Source organism: Miniopterus natalensis, chromosome 20 (assembly GCF_054644295.1).
Source record: "Miniopterus natalensis isolate mMinNat1 chromosome 20, mMinNat1.hap1, whole genome shotgun sequence".
In the NCBI taxonomy this organism is placed as follows: domain Eukaryota; kingdom Metazoa; phylum Chordata; class Mammalia; order Chiroptera; family Miniopteridae; genus Miniopterus; species Miniopterus natalensis.
This window is the reverse complement of record NC_142100.1, coordinates 840,580-857,259: the sequence shown is the minus strand read 5'-3', so window position 1 is coordinate 857,259 and position 16,680 is coordinate 840,580. Positions and strand designations below refer to the sequence as shown.

At 42.6% G+C, this 16,680-nt stretch overlaps 1 protein-coding gene across 1 annotated transcript in view; it reads right to left on the bottom strand.

Annotated features, from left to right (window-relative positions):
• The window catches only part of TECTA (tectorin alpha), a 127,975-nt gene that overhangs the window by 61,310 nt on the left and 49,985 nt on the right, over positions 1 to 16,680 (bottom strand). The window contains exon 11 of the mRNA XM_087828512.1: positions 13,191 to 13,792. Coding sequence (XP_087684638.1) covers positions 13,191 to 13,792 — 602 coding nt within the window. The remainder of the gene's footprint in view (positions 1 to 13,190; positions 13,793 to 16,680) is intronic.

Here is a 16,680-nt window from a genome sequence, read left to right as displayed (position 1 = left end):
CAGCAATATCTAGCACTTTGCAGTTCCCCTCATGGCCCAAGCTGCATCCTTCCACCCACCATTTCCTTTGCTGCAAGAGTGGTGGTGCTTCCTGTGCCTGCCTGGGACCTCCATCCTCAGCCACTGTGAATAAAGGCTAAAGGTAACTCAGCTGGCCGTGGCTCCATGGCAGTCACTTGACCCAGGAGGTTATGACCCCCCCACACAATGCAGCCACACCTCCCCACCCTAAGGGCATTGACTGACCAACATAGGGGACCACCTTTGTGTGCAGGTCACGTGTCAGAGCTCCTGGGGCCCAGGTAGAAGCTGGGTTCCGGCTCAGATCACATCCTTGCTGAACTCTCTTCCCCTGGTGCCTCCCTCACTTTCCCAAGATTGCCCACCTCAGACTCTGCCCCTAAGCAACCTGCCTCAAGAAAGCAATGATGTACTTCCCCCTCTTTACGGGGCACTATTCACCCTTCAAATTTCAACAACTCTCTCATCTTCTACAAATATTTTTCTTGGCAAAATTCATTCACCCATTCAGTAGGCATCAATTTGGCACTACTATGCACCAGGCACTGCACTAAATGCTAGACTAAAGCACAGGGCCCTTTTCCTAGTAGCTCACAGGCATATGGAGAGGCAAGTACATAAAGAGATAATACTAACACCATCTGATCAAAGCTGCAATAGAGATAAATAGATTTTACTTATAGGCACCAAACTCAGCCTGGGGACAGAATGAGGGATGCCGGCAGAAGATGTGCCCACACCTGATTCTAATAGATGAGTAGATACTGGCCAGTCAAGGAGGAATAAAAGCAGAGGAAAGAGAATCCCAAGAAAAGGCAAGAAGGCAGAGAAATGAATATGAAGAATTGCAGCAATTTAGTGCTACTGGAGCATAAAATGTGACCTTGGGAGTGGTGGGAGATGAAGATGGAGATGGAGAAGTAGAGAGAGCTTGGATCGTGGGGGCCTCGTATGCAATGCCACAAATGTCAGAGAGGCTCAGGAGTTAAAGCCTGAAAAAGACTCATTCATTTCTCAAAAAAGGAGTCATCAGTGACCTTAATAAGAGAAATTCAGTAGAATAATGACGCCAGAGTCAGACTGCAGAAGTTAAACAGCAAATAGGATATATGGAAGCAGACATGTCCTTTGCCAGGAGTCTGGACAGAAAGGGGAGAAGAGACTGGATAGAAGCTAGTATAAAATGGGGGTCAAGGTGTGTTTAGAATGAGCATGTTTGCAGGTTAGAGACACAGTAGGGAGAGGGGAAGACAGATGGGCAAGGTGCCTGGGAGGGAGGAGGTGAAGACGCTGCAATGGGTCTTCAATGACAGGGTACAGGGGGTGGGAGGAGGGAGGGAGTACCCGGTGAGCACAACTTTCCCAGTGGGAGGTCCGGAGACTGAGTGACTTAGGCTGTGTGTAAACACAGAACAGAAATATGGAAGGTCACTGAGTGAAGCGTGGGCCATGAAGACTCACACCAATACACTAAAAGCTCTGCATCCAAAGGCTCCCAGGTGCCAGCTTGCTTCTCCTCCTGTTTTCTTTTCTATATTCTTGGCTACAGGGTGTCAAGCAGGAGGCAACACCTTGGGAATAAAATATAACAGAATTAATGCTAAGGGCTTATAGATTCTGTCACTGTCCAGGAGAACCCTGAGGAAGCAACACACTCTGAAGCCCAGAAATGCCACCTCCATCCTGATATCACTGCCCTGTCTATGAGTGAGACACGGAGAGAAAGAAGGAACAGAGGGAGAGGAGGCAGAGAAAGGGAGAGGTTGGCACAGAAGCAGAGCCTGGTGGATGGAGGAGGAAGGTGCAGAGGAGGAAGAGAAGAGGGCATGAGGATGAGTGTGGGGAAATGTATTTCAAATATTTAAATGTTGGAAATAAGACCACACATTAGATTTTTATTGGAGAACTTTCCTTTAAACAACTGGCTCTGATAGCTTCTACAGCCTGTTCAGCCACCTGAAGTCCTGTCATACCTCACACTTGGCTCCATCTCCAGGTCTTCATTGATGCTTCCTTTTCCTAAGGCCCTTACACCATCCTTGGCCTGGCTAACATGCTCCTTCAGGGCTCAGTTCTGGGTCATCTTTACCAGAAAGCACCCCACAAAGCCACTGCTGGTTTAGGCAACCCATCTTCTGTGCTCCCATGACCCTCCACCTTTGTAGCACATCACATGACACCCACATTCCCTGAGAACACATCTGTCTCTCCCACTAGACCCTGAATTATCTTAGGACAAAAGTCATGTTTAATTCATTGGTTTTTTTTACCAGCAGAACTTGGCACAGAACAGGCATAAATATAAGATCATTAAACTAATTAGAGCTAGAGTGAGGCTCAAAACCTCACTCTTTTCTGGTGGCTACAGGTTTGGCAGTCAGTGACAAAGACACCAGCTGTGAGGGTCCTCACAATCTTCCCTTTGGCTGGACCATGACAGACCCAGCTGAGAGGACACCTTTACTGAACTCAGGCTGTGGACAGCTGAGACGTGTGCTGCCTCAGCGTCCTGGAGTGGCTCACCCTGGTGCTCACCATTGTAACCATTTGGTATATGGACAGCATGTTTATTTCTAGTTTTTCTTGACTTAGTACATTTTCCCATGTCCTCCACTACTGTTTAATGCTGGGAAAGGTCAGAGTCATAAAGGGCCCCTGTGTCCCAAAGAATCACTTCTATATCACCTCCATTTCTAACAGCACAGGCAATGACCCAGGGCTCGGCACTATTCTGCTTGGCACTTCACTGCACACTGTCCTTAGGATGGGCATTATTCCACTCTTAAGGAGAGATGGTGACTAAAAATAATATCATGGGGAAACAAGTGGAAATCGTTAAACAAGCAGATCCTGCAGAGCATATTAGTAATTCAAAGTAAATACTAAATCTATCCCCCAGGCCCCAAAAGAAAAAAAACTTCAGTGTGTCTTGAACTTGGTTTTCTTGTCACAGATTTGAAAGCTATAAACTCTGTTCCCAGCTTAGACACCTAGGACACCTGGGTGACTTAGAAAGTTGAGCTCTGGTAAGGAGTCCCCTCTACCCATTTAACCGATTCCTCCCTGATGCTCCTTATTCTGGAATTACCCCTTGTAGTGGATTAAATCATGTCCTCCAAAGATATGTTGAACTCTTAATCCCTAGTAACTGTAAATGTGCCCTTATTTGAAACGAGGATCTTTGCAGATGCAATCAAGTTGCGATAAGATCATATTAGATTAGGGCGGGCTTTAAAACCAATGACTAGTGTCCTCGAAAAAGGAGAGAGAGATTTTTCACAGGGAAACAGAAGACACAGAGAGAAAAAGGCCAAATAAAGACAGAGGCCAGAGACTGGAATTATGTTGCCACAAGCCCAGGATTTCCTACAACCAGCGGATGTTAGGGAAAAGGCCTGGCGCAGATTTTTCTGTAAGAGGAAGCATGGGCCTACTAACATTGATTTCGTACTCCTAGCCTCCAGAACTGGAAGAGAATACGTTCCTGTTGTTTTAAGCCACCTAGTCTGTGATGCATTGTGAGAGAGCCCTGAGAAACTTAGACACCCTTCCCTTTCCATCTCTCTATGGGAGGAAGAATCCAAAGGTGTGGTTCTCATGATTTTTGTCTTTAGTCATGAGTATATTGCATGAGATTAGAGCAGGATACATGCCTGCAAGGTAAGCTGACCCATTAGGCTTTATTCCTAAAGCAAAAGGAAAGGAAGTGGAGCATGTAGTGAGAGTGGAGAATAGCTATCAGGAAGCAGAGAAGGCAGAGCATAAACAAGAGTAAGTGTACATGAGGCTCCAATGATCTATAGATGAAAATAACTGGGTCAGAAAACAACATGTGTAGCCCCAGATGTCTATATACCTAAAAGGTGAAAGCATGTAACACAAGGCAGAAAATATCATTTCATAATACATTGGATAAGATGGGACCTATGAAAAGATTATATTTTAATAGAAGAAAAACCCTAAAAGGTAGAAAGGTGGATGAGTGTTGAATGTCAAGGCAATAAGGAACTGCATGGAAATTTACAAATTTAGGAAAGAAGAAAGTGATAGGTAAAAGTTATACTCACCTCCTCCCAGAATCAAACTAGAATTACAACTAAAATGTAGATCAACCTGAATAACCAACTAAAGACTAACTGAACAGAAGTCTTATAACCAAGGATTTAAAGAAGAAGCCACATCAAAACTGGTAAGTAGGGAGGAGATGCAAAAAGGGGTGGCCCCACTCCCACAGGTGGTGGTTGAGAATCTGGAGGGATATCTCAGCTGCAAAGCTTCCCCCATTAGGAGTGTGGAGTCTGAACCCCACTTTAGGCTCCCCAGCCCAAATCACCAAATCTGGGAAAAAGAGCCCATATATTATGTGGCTGTGAAAACCAGTGGGGATTCTGTCTACTATGTAGAGACCAGCATCTTCTAGAAACCCAGATACTCTCTTAAAGGGCCAGCACTCAAAATCTGGTTAGCAGCCACTCACTCTGGGCTCTAGCAGAGAGAGGCAGCTTGGTGCAAACTACAGTAGTGCAAGGAGAGACTGGGTTGTATGTCTTTGGGGAGAGAGCTGAAGGGACAGCTGTCAGTTTCCCTGTGCTGAGTTCCTCTTCCACACCACCCTGAGATGCCAACTTTATTGAGTCAAACACTCCCCTCCATATGTCATCAGCCTGGAAGAATGCAGTAGTCCCACCATCGCCCTGCTCTGCCAAGCTCTTGCTTTATGGAGGAGTCAGCTGCCTATGCCCCTGGTGTAGAGGTCTGGGTGGACTCAGGGGTGTCAAAGATTGAGTTGGGTAGCTCTGAATGATGTCATTCCCTCATGGGAGATCCACTAGCCCCACCCTCCCACTCCCAGTGGTCCAACCCTGCCAAGCTCTAGAACTCTCAAGGAGGTCCAAGCAGAATTCTGAATAGACTGAGCTGTGTTGCTTGAAGTCAGGGTCCATTTTTTCCTCATATGCCTGAGAGGTACAAAGCCCTCCCTTCACACGGCCAAATATTGGTCTGTTGGGACCTGAAAAACTCTGCTGGCCTCACCCTGACAACTCCCTGAAACCCTGCCCCACCACAAAGGTCTGCTGGAAACTGACTTTAGTGTACTATGATACATTTGCTGAGCGACCTTAGACCCAGCATTGGCACCAAGTCTGAATCTGTATCAAGCTGGTGAACCACTCATGCCTACCTGATGACTCTCATTGAGAACCTACTTTATGCAACTTGTATACCACCAGAGGCTCTTTCAGTGACTGAGAGTAACAGGCAGCCTATAGATGAAGTCATGCAGAGGTGGATCTCAGAATGGCTTGAGCCATTTTCTGACCTGCCCCTGAGCTCAGTGCTAAAAAAAGCCAGCCTTGGTGTGCAGCTTGCCCCTTCCCATGCACACCCAGGCCCAACAGAGAAAGTCATGCACTGTGGATCACCTTGTAGATCCAAATAGGTTGCCCAGAGCCAGTCGAAGGCAGGATTTGACATTGGCCTGCACCAGAGTCCCTCCCAAGAGATGCCAGAACCAACACACTAGTAGTCAGCTTCAGAAAACATCAGAGCAGGATCCAAATAGCTCCACAAGCAGCACAATCAAAGGGTGATCTTGGTAGACCCTGCCGAGACGAATTACACTTTGTGTGGTCAGCACCTGCACAGCAGCTCATACACTGTGGTTGGCATTGATCCTTAAATAAACCAGCCAGAGGGTAAACCCTCTGCACAAACAAGCCAAGAACAATCAAGACTCAACTACAAGAGGAGAGCTCACATAACTCACAAAAGGGACATCCCTGAAGCACCCAGCTCAGGTGGTCAGAGAGACTGCGTCACTGGGTCCAACACAACACCTACTATTTAAAGCCACCCTACCAAGACTCGGAGATATAGCAGATCTACCTAATACACAGCAAAAAACACACAGAGAGGCAGAAAAACTGGGAAGACAAAGAAACATTCCCCAAATGAAATAACAGAAAAATCTCCAAAAACAAACAAACAAAAAAACTAAATTAAATGGAGGTAAGCAATCTACCAGGTATACAGTTCAAAACAATAGTTATAAGGATGCTCAAGGAACTTAGTGAGAACTTCAACAGCATAAAAAAGGAAATGGAAACCATAAAAAAGGCAAATCACAAATGAAGAATACAATATTAGAAATGAAGAATATACTAGAATAAATAAACAGAAGGTTAGATGAAGCAGAGGACTGAATCAGTGATTTAGAGACAAGGTAGCAGAAAACACCCAATCAGAGAAGAAGAAAAAGAATTCTATGAAATAAGGATAGTTTAAGAGACCTTTGGGACAACATAAAGCATAACAACATCCATATGGTAGGGGTACCAGAAGGAGAGGAGAGAGAGAAAGGGATTGAGAATCTATGTGAAAAAACAAAGACTGAAAACTTCCCTAAATTGGTAAAGGAAAAAGATACACAGGTCCAGGAAGCACAGAGAGTCCCAAACAAGATGAACCTAAAGACCCCCACACCAAGACACATCATAATTAAAATGGCAAAGGTTAAAGACAAAAACAGAATCTTAAAAGTAGAAAGAAAAAGACGGCAACCTACAAGGGAGCTCCTATAAGACTGTCTCCAGGTCTCCCAACAGAAACATTTCAGGCCAGAAGGGATTTGCATGAAATATTCAAAGTGATAAAAAGCAAGGATCTACAACTGAGACTACTTTGACCATCAAGGCTATAATTTAAAATTGAAGGTGAAATAAAAAGCTTCTCAAACAAGGAAAAAAACAAAGAAGTTCATTACCACCAACCCAGTATTACAAGAAATGTTAAAGGGGCTTCTTTAAGAAAAAGAAAGAAAAAAAAGGAACATATCTACTACGAATAAAATGGCAAAATATATGAACCTATCAATAATCACTTTAAATGTAAATGTCATAGATTCTCTAATCAAAATGCTTAGGGTAGCTGAATGGATAAGAAAACAAGACCCATATACATGCTGTCTACAGGTGACCCACCTCAGAATGAAAGGCACACAGAGATTGAAAGTAAAGAGATGGAAAAAGAGATTTCATGCAAATGGAAATAAAAACAAAATAGCAGGGGTAGCAATACTTATATCTGACCAAACAGACTTTAAAACAAAGGCTCTAATAAGAGACAAAAAAGGACCATACATAATGATAAAGGGATCAATCCAACAAGAGACTATAACTGTTGTAAACATTTATGCACCCAACATAGGAGCACCTAAATACAGGGTGGGGCAAAGTAGGTTTACAGTTGTTTGTATGGAAAATAATACAATAATTAATAAATAAAAATACAAGAATAAACTGTTTCATGTACTCACAACTGTAAACCAACTTATGTCCCATCTTATATACAAAGCAAATCTTAATGGACATAAAAGTAGAGATCAACAGCAATACAGTCATAACAGAAGACTTTAACACCCCATTAACATCAATAGATAGATCTTCCAGGCAGAAAATCATCAAGGAAACAGTAGCCTTAAGTGACACAATAGATCAGAAAGACTTAATTGATATTTTCATAGCATTTCACTCCAAAGCAGCAGAATATACATTCTTTTCAAGTGCACATGGAAAAATTTCCAAGATAGATCACATGTTAGGACACAAAACAAGTCACAACAAATTTAAGAGAATGAAATCATATGAAGCATCTTCTCTAACCATGATAATATGAAATGAGAAATACATTACAAGAAAAAAACCTAAAAAACACACAAACAATGGAGGCTAAATAACATGTTACTGAACAATGACTGGATTAACAATGAGATCAAGGAAGAAATAAAAAGTTACCTTGAGACAAATAAAACCCCTAATCTATGGGACACAGAGAAAACAGTCCTAAATGGCAAATTCATGGCAATAGGGCCTACCTCAAGAAGCAAGAAAAATCTCAAATAAACCTTCCAAACTTACACCTGAAGAAATTAGAAAAAGAACAACAAACAAAGCCCAAAGTGAGTAGAAGGAAAGAAACAATAAAGATAAGAGCTGAAATAAATGACATAGACATTAAACACACACACATGCAGACACACACACACACACACACACCCCTCAAGAACTAATTCTTTGAAAAGATAAACAAAATTGACAAACCTTTAACCAGAGTAATCAAGAAAAAAAGGGAGACAACACAAATAAATGAAATCTGAAACAAAAGAGAAAGACAAGTGACACTATAGAAATCAAAAGGGTTATAAGAAAATATTACAATGAGATGTCAATAAATTGGACACTGTGGAAGAACTGGATAAATTCCTAGAAAAATAAAAACTTCCAAAACTGAATCAAGAAGAATCAGAAAACCTGAACAGACCAGTTACAATTTATGATATCAAAGCAGTAATAATAATAATAATTTAAAAACTCCCAGAAAACAAAAGTCCTGGACCAGATGGCATCACAGGTAAATTTTAACAAACATTCAAGGAAGAACTAACACTTATCCTTCTCAAACTATTTCAAAAAAAGAAAATCAAGAGGAAGGAACACTCCAAACAGCATTTTTTGAGGCCAGCATTATCCTAATTCCAAAACCAGGTAAGACACTACAAAGAAAGAAAATTATAGCCCTGCCAAGGTGGCTCAATATGTTGGAGTGTCATCCCATACACCAAGAGGCTGCAGGTTTGATTCCAGGTCAGGACACATACCTAAGTTGCAGGTTCAATTCCCCCATAGGGGCTCATGCAGGAGGCAACTGATTGATGTTTTTCTCTCACATTGATGTTTCTCCCCCCTCTCTCTTTCTCTCCCTGCCTCTCTCTCTAAAAAATCAATAAGCATACCCTCAGGAGAAGATTTAAAAAAAGAAAATTATAGGCCAATATCCCTGATGAACATAGATGCAAAAATACTCAACAAAATATTAGCAAACCAAACCTAGCAATACATTTAAAAATATCATGCCCCATGATCAAGTGGGATTTATTCTTAGGATGCAAGATTGGTACAATATTCATGAATCAACTAATGTGATACACCACATAAACAAAATGAAGGATAAAAATCATATGATCACATCAATAGATGCAGAAAAAGATTAGACAAAACCCAGCACCCACTTATGATAAAAAAAATCTCAGTGAAGTGGAAATAGAGGAAACATACCTCAACATAACAAAGGCCATATATGACAAACCCACAGCAAACATCACACTCAATGCAGGGAAACTATAAGTGTTTCCCTTAAGATCTTGAACAAGACAAGGATGTCTGCTTTCACCACTCTTATTCAACATAGTTCTGGAGGTTCTAGCCACAGCAATGAGACAAGATGAGGAAATAAAGGTATCCAAATTGGAAAGGAAGAAGTAAAACTGTCATTAATTGCAGGTGACATGATACTGTATATAGAAAACCCTAATGACTCCACCAAAAAACTACTAGAACTGATAAATGAATTCAGTCAAGTAGCAGGATACAAAATGAATATTAAGAAATCAGTTGTATTTTTGTACAAAAATAATAAACTATCAGAAAGGGAAACTAATAAAACAATACCATTTACAACTGCATCAAAAATATAAAATACCTAGGAATAAATTTAACCAAGACTTGTACTTTGAAAACTATAAGACGCTGAAGAAAATCAAAGAATATACAAATAAATGAAATCATATACTGTGTTAACGGATAGGAAGAATTAACATAATCAAAATGTCCATAGTATCCAATACAATCTATAGATTCTACACAATTCCTATTTAAAAAACCAATGGCGCCCGGCCGGGCGTGGCTCAGCGGTTGAGCATCGACCTAGGATCCAGGCGATCGATCGGGGTTTGACTCCTGGTCAGGGCACATGCCCGGGTTGCGGGCTAGGCAGCCGATCAATGACTCGCTCATCATTGATATTTCTATCTCTCTCTCCCTTCCTTTCCTCTCTCTGAAATCAATAAAGATATGTTTAAAAATAAATAAATAAATAAAAAATAAAAATAAAAAACCAATGCCTATTTCACAGAACAAATAATCCAAAAACATATATGGAATCACAGAAGACCCTGAATAGCCTCAGCAGTCTTGACAAAGTAGAACAAAGTTGGAGGCATCACACTACCTGATATCAAACTATACTATAAGGCTATAGTAATCAAAACAGCATGATACTGGCATAAAAGCAGACATAAATCAATGGAACAGAATCAAGAGCCTAGAAATAAAACCATGCCTACATGGTCAATGAATATATGACAAAGGAAGCAAGAACATAGAATGGATAAAGACAGTCCATTCAATAAATGGTGCTGAGAAAATTGGACAGAAACATGCAAAAAAATAAAACTTGAACTCCTTCTTACACCACACACAAAAATAAACTCAAAATGAATTAAAGACTTAAATGTAAGACTAGAAAACATTAAAATCCTTGAAGAAAACATAGCCAGTAAACTCTCTGACATTTCTTAGCAATATTTTTTCTGCTATATCTTCTCAGGCAAGGGAACCAAAAGAAAAAAAATAACAAATAGGACTATGTCAAACTGAAAATTTTTGCACAACAAAGGAAACCATCAAGGAAATAAAAACAACCTACTGAATGGGAGAAGATATCTGCAAATGATACATCCAATAAGGGATTAATATAGAAAATTTATAAAGAACTCATACAACTCACTACCAAAATACCAAACAATTCCATTAAAAATGGGTACAGGACCTGAATAGACACTTCTCCAAAGAGGACACACAGATGGCCAATAGACATATGAAAAGATGCTCAATTTCACTAGTCATCAGAGAAATGCAAATTAAAACCACAATGAGATATCACCTCACACCTGTCAGAATGGCTCCATCAATAAATCAACAAACAGCAAGTGTTGACAAGATGTGGAGAAAAGAGAACCCTTGTACACTGTTGGTGGGACTGTAAATTTGTACAGCTGCTGTGAAAAACAGTATGGAGGGTCCTCAAAAAATTAAAAATGGAGCTGCCTTATGACCCAGCGATTCCACTTCTGGTTTTATATCTGAAGAAATCCAAAACACTAATTGGAAAGAATATATGTGCCCCTCTGTTCATTGCAGTGTTATTTACAATAGCCAATATATGGAAGCAACCCAAGTGCCTATCAATAGACAAGGAGATAAAAAAAGTGGTGATACAAATATACAATGGAATATTACTCGCCCATAAAAAATAATAAAATGTTAGTATTTGTGACAGCATGCATGGACCTAGAGAGTATTATAATAAGTGAAATAATTCAGTTAGAGAAAGACAAATACCATATGAACTTACTTAACTGTGGGATCTAAGGAACAAAAAAAAGGAACAAGCAAATTGAAAGAGACTCACAGAGAATGAACTGGTAGTTGCCAGAGGGAAGGGAGGTTGGGAAACTGGATTAAAGAGGTGAAGGTATTGAGAAGTACAGATTGGTAGTTACAAAATAGTAATGAGGATGTTAAGTACAGCATAAGGAATACAGTCAATGATAATTGTAATAACTTTGAATGGTACCAGGTGGGTACTGGAAATATTGGAGGAACACTCTGTAAAGTATATGATTGTCTAACCACTATGCTGTATACCTGAAACCAATACAAAATAATAGAGAGTAAACTGCAATTGAAAAATAAAAATTAAAAGTAAAAATAAAATTCTAAAAAAATGTATAAATCTAAGGGTAGTGATACATCAAATGATCAATGACTGATAAGTCTAACACATATGATGAAAATGGATTATAGGGAAGTTATTGTAATGTGCAGCTTAAACTATCCAGATATCTGTTGGAAACCTTACATGCTAAAAGCAAAGTATCTGATATATTTCTAATTTTCCCCAGTGGCAATTTAATCTCCTAGATTGCTGCAAATGTGACCAGCAGCAAAATGAAAGTCATAGGAACCCTGGAAGAAAGGTGTTATTATGTCATCTCATTCACTCACTTGACAAATGTGAGTGTCATGACATGCAGGTCACTGTATATTGATTTAATATAAAGATGAATTAGGTGTCGCTCCTGCCCTCAAGAAATGCACGGTTAGAACTGAGTTAGTATGAACATCACAAAAAACACAGCATGATTAATGTAATAATGGATACAGTAACCAACTGTTATGAGAAGCACAGAGGAAAACAATCAGGGATTTAGGTATAATATCCAAGAAAGGGAAGAATGGGCATAGTGAGACCTCTACCTTAGATGCTAAGGCACATTTTCCAAAAAATGTGAAAGGGACAGCAGTTCATGAAACTCAGAAACCTCTTTGTCAGAGAAGGAGGTTCAGGAAATCCTCAGGGAGGAAAGTATCAGTAGACTTGTCCAGGGAACTCTTAAGGTGACAGCTCAGAATTTTAAAGAGAGTGTATACACGGTGAAAAGGAGCCCCCTTAGAAATCAATCATGCCACAGATCAACGAGGGAAATGTGGAAAGTCTAACATCCTAAATCAGCCCCTCCGAAATGCTCAGCCAGGGGCTGCGGGCTGGCTTGTGTCCAAGTTATGATTAGAGCAAGGCCTTGGACCAGGCTGGGCCTGCTGCTTCTGATGCCCTCAGCCTGGCCCGGGAGTGCACAGAGCTCCTCAGCTTCTGCTTGCTCCTCTCTTCATTGTCAAGGGAATGAGGGGTGGGAAGGGCAGAAAGAAGAAACCCAGGCCTCTGTGAGTAGAGAGCCTGAGTCCTTCAGATGATGGCAAGACTCGAACTCCCAATCCTGTGAGAGCCAACAGGGAGACTGGAAGAGGGGGGAAGAGGCCAGAGCAGGCAAATATTGTTCTGACCCCGAATATGGGAGGAGGTGGATCAGACAATAGCACCACTCTTTAGACGCCTAACCTGCACGGGGCACGGGTTCCCTCTGCCAGAGGCGGTGACTGCCCAAGGCCACAGTGGTAGCCAAGCTGCCTCTGACGCGGGTCTGCGCTGTCTCCAACATCCTACGCTGCAACCCGAAAGGTACCACTTCTAGAGCTGGTGCCTAATTTGGCACCTGTGACTTGGGAAGATCATTTTTCTCTCTGAGGCTCAGCTTTCTTACGTGTAAAACAGAGAGACAGAAAACCTCCAGGGCCTTTCTCTGCTCTCACACCCTATCGATGCCTCTCCTTAGATTCTGAACCAGCCTGATTCAGCTGCAGCCCGGCTTGCGGCCCAGGACCCTCGTCCCCCTGGCCCCAGGACGCCCCCAGCTCGCGTCCGTGAGCACTCACCAGCACAGTGTGCTTGTAGGCCCTGTGAATCACGATGCTGTAGCCAAACACGGTCACGTCCAACTGCTTCACCCACAAGGCCAGAGACGGGTCCCGGTCCTCATTCTTGGCCGTGACGATGAACTTGGGGAAGGCGTCCGCGCCTGGCCTGCTTCCTGCGGTGCACAGAACGAGCGGGCAGCTGGTCTGGAAGTCAAAGGGGTAGCCGTCGAAGGTCAGGTAGTGCCCGTAGCCCGAGACGATGCAGGAGGCGTCCGTGCGGGCCTGGCAGTAGAACAAGCCGCCCTCTTCCAGGCAGAACTCGTCCTCCCTGCAGGGCGCGGTCTCGCAGTGCACGCTGTTGTCCGTGCCGTTGCAGTAGCAGAAGATCTGGCAGTCCAGGTCCACCCAGAAGGTCTCATTGGTGGCAAGCTGGTGCCCCTCAAAGTTGCAGCCGCATTCGCTCCGGGTGACACACTGGCTACCTTGCAGGGCGTAGCCCTCGTCGCACTGACATCCCTCAGAGCAGCTGTCCACGCAGATGGGGCCCAGGGCCAGGGTCTCGCAGGTCTCTGTGCAGGTCATGCACTCCTCAAAATGGCTGTTCTCCGGGCAGTCCAGGGCTGGAGGTGGTCAAGGAGAAGACAGGCTTGAGAGAGGGATAGAGGTCACGGACTGCGGGTGCACCCATGAGCATGCATGTGCATGCGTGTGCATGTGTGTGTACTGTATGTGCATGTGTGTACGTGTGTGTGAGCATGTGCGTGTGTGGGTGTACCACGTGTGCTCTCTTATTTGACAGCACAGTGAGCTTGATAAATGCCATGTCATCCTCATCTGGGGTCATCAAAGGCTCAGTAAACCCCTCATTCTTATGCTTCTTTAGTGCACTTAGCTCTCTGTGAGCCTGTACTGAGCTCCTGCTACATGCCAGGCACTGTTCTAGGCACTTTAATGTAACTTCTTTCAGTGACAGAGAAGGTAAGGCAAGTCTTATCATCCCTGCCTTATAGATGAGGAAATGGAAGTTCAGTGACTTAGCTTAATCCTGCTGGTAAGTACTGGAGAGAGACCCGAATCCAGATCTCCCAACACTAAGTGTCCTGACTCAAAGACCCTGGGGAGAGAGGGTCCTGTAGGAACAAATGCTGTGGATACCATCTCTGAGCTTCAGTTTCTTCTTTTATTAAATAAGGACAATGCTTACTTAGCCTGGTTGTTCCGAGGATCAATAAGCTAAGATAAGTCTACAGTAGAGTCTCAGGCCCTTTCCCTGCTTTGCTCTTCCTTCTACTATGGATAAACGTTATTAAGGTATTTTTACTCTACAAATTGGTCTTTCCCTTTGTCTTTCATTTCCCTTATCTGCCTCCTCTGGCCTCTTTCACCTCCTCACCACCTTCTGCATGTGGTCACCTCTACCTCCTTGGCTCACTTTCCCCCACCTGGAGAGCCCACCTGGATGGCCTCACAAAGCCAATTTCTATGCATTTTTCAAGTTTTATTTCAACTTGCACTTCTGCCCAGAAGCTTCCTTGACAAATCAAGTCTGAGTCACAAAGCACAGCACATCAAATAACAACAGCGTGTGCTGCTCACCATGGAGTTCCAGGTACTCTTCCCATTCTCTTCATTACTTTAGTTTGTCAAAATTTGACATGGGCAGAGACGAATCCAGGAGCACAGAAGAAATCTGCCTACATGTCTGTGTGCTCCAAACACCTGTGAAAGTCCCCACCTTCCCCTACGAGAGTAAGATCTTGCCTTTGAAATTTTTTTTAGCTCTTGTGCGTACTATTACTCTTTAACAATTTCAGAATCCAAGGACATGAAGGATAACACAGAGAATTAAGTTGCATGGCAATAATAGCTCTGCCCACAAGTACCAGCTACAGTTCTGCACTATGTACTAAAAGCAATCATTTTCTTTTCTGGGCTACCCCTGTTGACTGCAACACCATACAGAGTTGGAGTTGAAGGCTAGTTCAGCACTGATTAAATTGTCTCTAAATTATGAATGTTATAATACTGACTGCAGATTTATGGTGATAGCAAATAATGTGACATTTAAATAGCTCACGCTTTATGACTTACCGTGTTGTCTGAATTTGTCTGAAAGACTGAGACATACAGATATAAGTAATAAACATCCCCTGAATCCCAAAATGCCTTTGTGAAATTTTAATTGGGCAGCCTGGCTCTGCCAATGTATGTAAACACTGAACAGTGGTTGTCTCTCTCTAAATCCAAAGAAGACTGCTTTGCAAGTGTTGCCCAATCTAATCCCCATTCTTCAAGACCCCAACCAGATTAACTCCTTAGTACCCAGTGACCTGACTAATCAAGGGTGCATGTTCCAGTTCTTGCCAGTACCGTGTCCACCAGGTCTGGACGAGACATCCTGGAGGACATCTCAAATATGAGCCCTGGCCTTTCACCCAAAGAAGCCACGCTTCTGTCCAACATCTCTCTCTATAAAAGGTACATACAAGAGCTATCTGCAGGCCCAGGTAAGGGATGGCATAGCCATCACATCCAGGAAAAGAGGGACTCATCACTGTCCCGCTGCACTTACTTCATATAAACAATGCCACCAAACCATGTTCCGTGCAGTTCAAAAACAACCCAGGAACACTTCCTGCTGGGCAGGAGCTCATATTCTAACAGAATGGCATGGGCACAGCCTGGCAACCACATGGATTTGGCATGGGGCAGACTCAGCAATTCCATGCCCGAGTGCTGGAGCGGGAACAGAGGTCATATTAGAGATGGCACAGAGGAGTAGGATGGAAGTGGGTTAAAAGAAAGGCTTTGGGGAAGTATTATAAGGTTCGACTAGATGTGACGGTCCATAGAACACTGGAACCTCTCTCCCTGTAGGTGACTTTATGAGAATATGCTCCCAGAATTCCAGCTTTAGGGTCCACAGCTCTGCTATTAATTCCTCCCAAGTACAGGTAAGGTTCACCAGGTATATAACTGCCCTTTCTGAGATGACAGCCACCAAACACTCCAAGTGCACCTTGAACTTCCAAAGCTCAGAAACCAGAGATTTCAATAGACAAGAGTGTGTGTGTGTGTGTGTGTGTGTTAGTGCTTAGCTCTAAGATGTTTCTGTTGAAAGGGCTTAGAAATAAAGCAAGAATGCTCCAATAGCAATGGATAAGCCTCATCCAGATCTTGTTTTCTAATGCATTCCCGACCAAAAGGAATTGGGGTTTCTTGGAATAATGGCTGATTATAGTCTGGAACTGGAGAAGGTTAAGAGAGGAGTATGGAATTTTTTTATGCCAGAAAGTAAGAAAATGACAGAGGCATGCCAAAAGAACATAGGAGGCAACTTGAAGGGGCTCCCACAGGCCAAATCTGGAACAATTTTGACACCAAAATAATTAACAAATGTAATATGAAGTATAAATCATTGAGAAAATTAGAAATCCGTGTATCCATATTGATAAGAGAGACAGATGACTGAGACAGATAAATAGATGGATGGATGGATGAAAGGCAG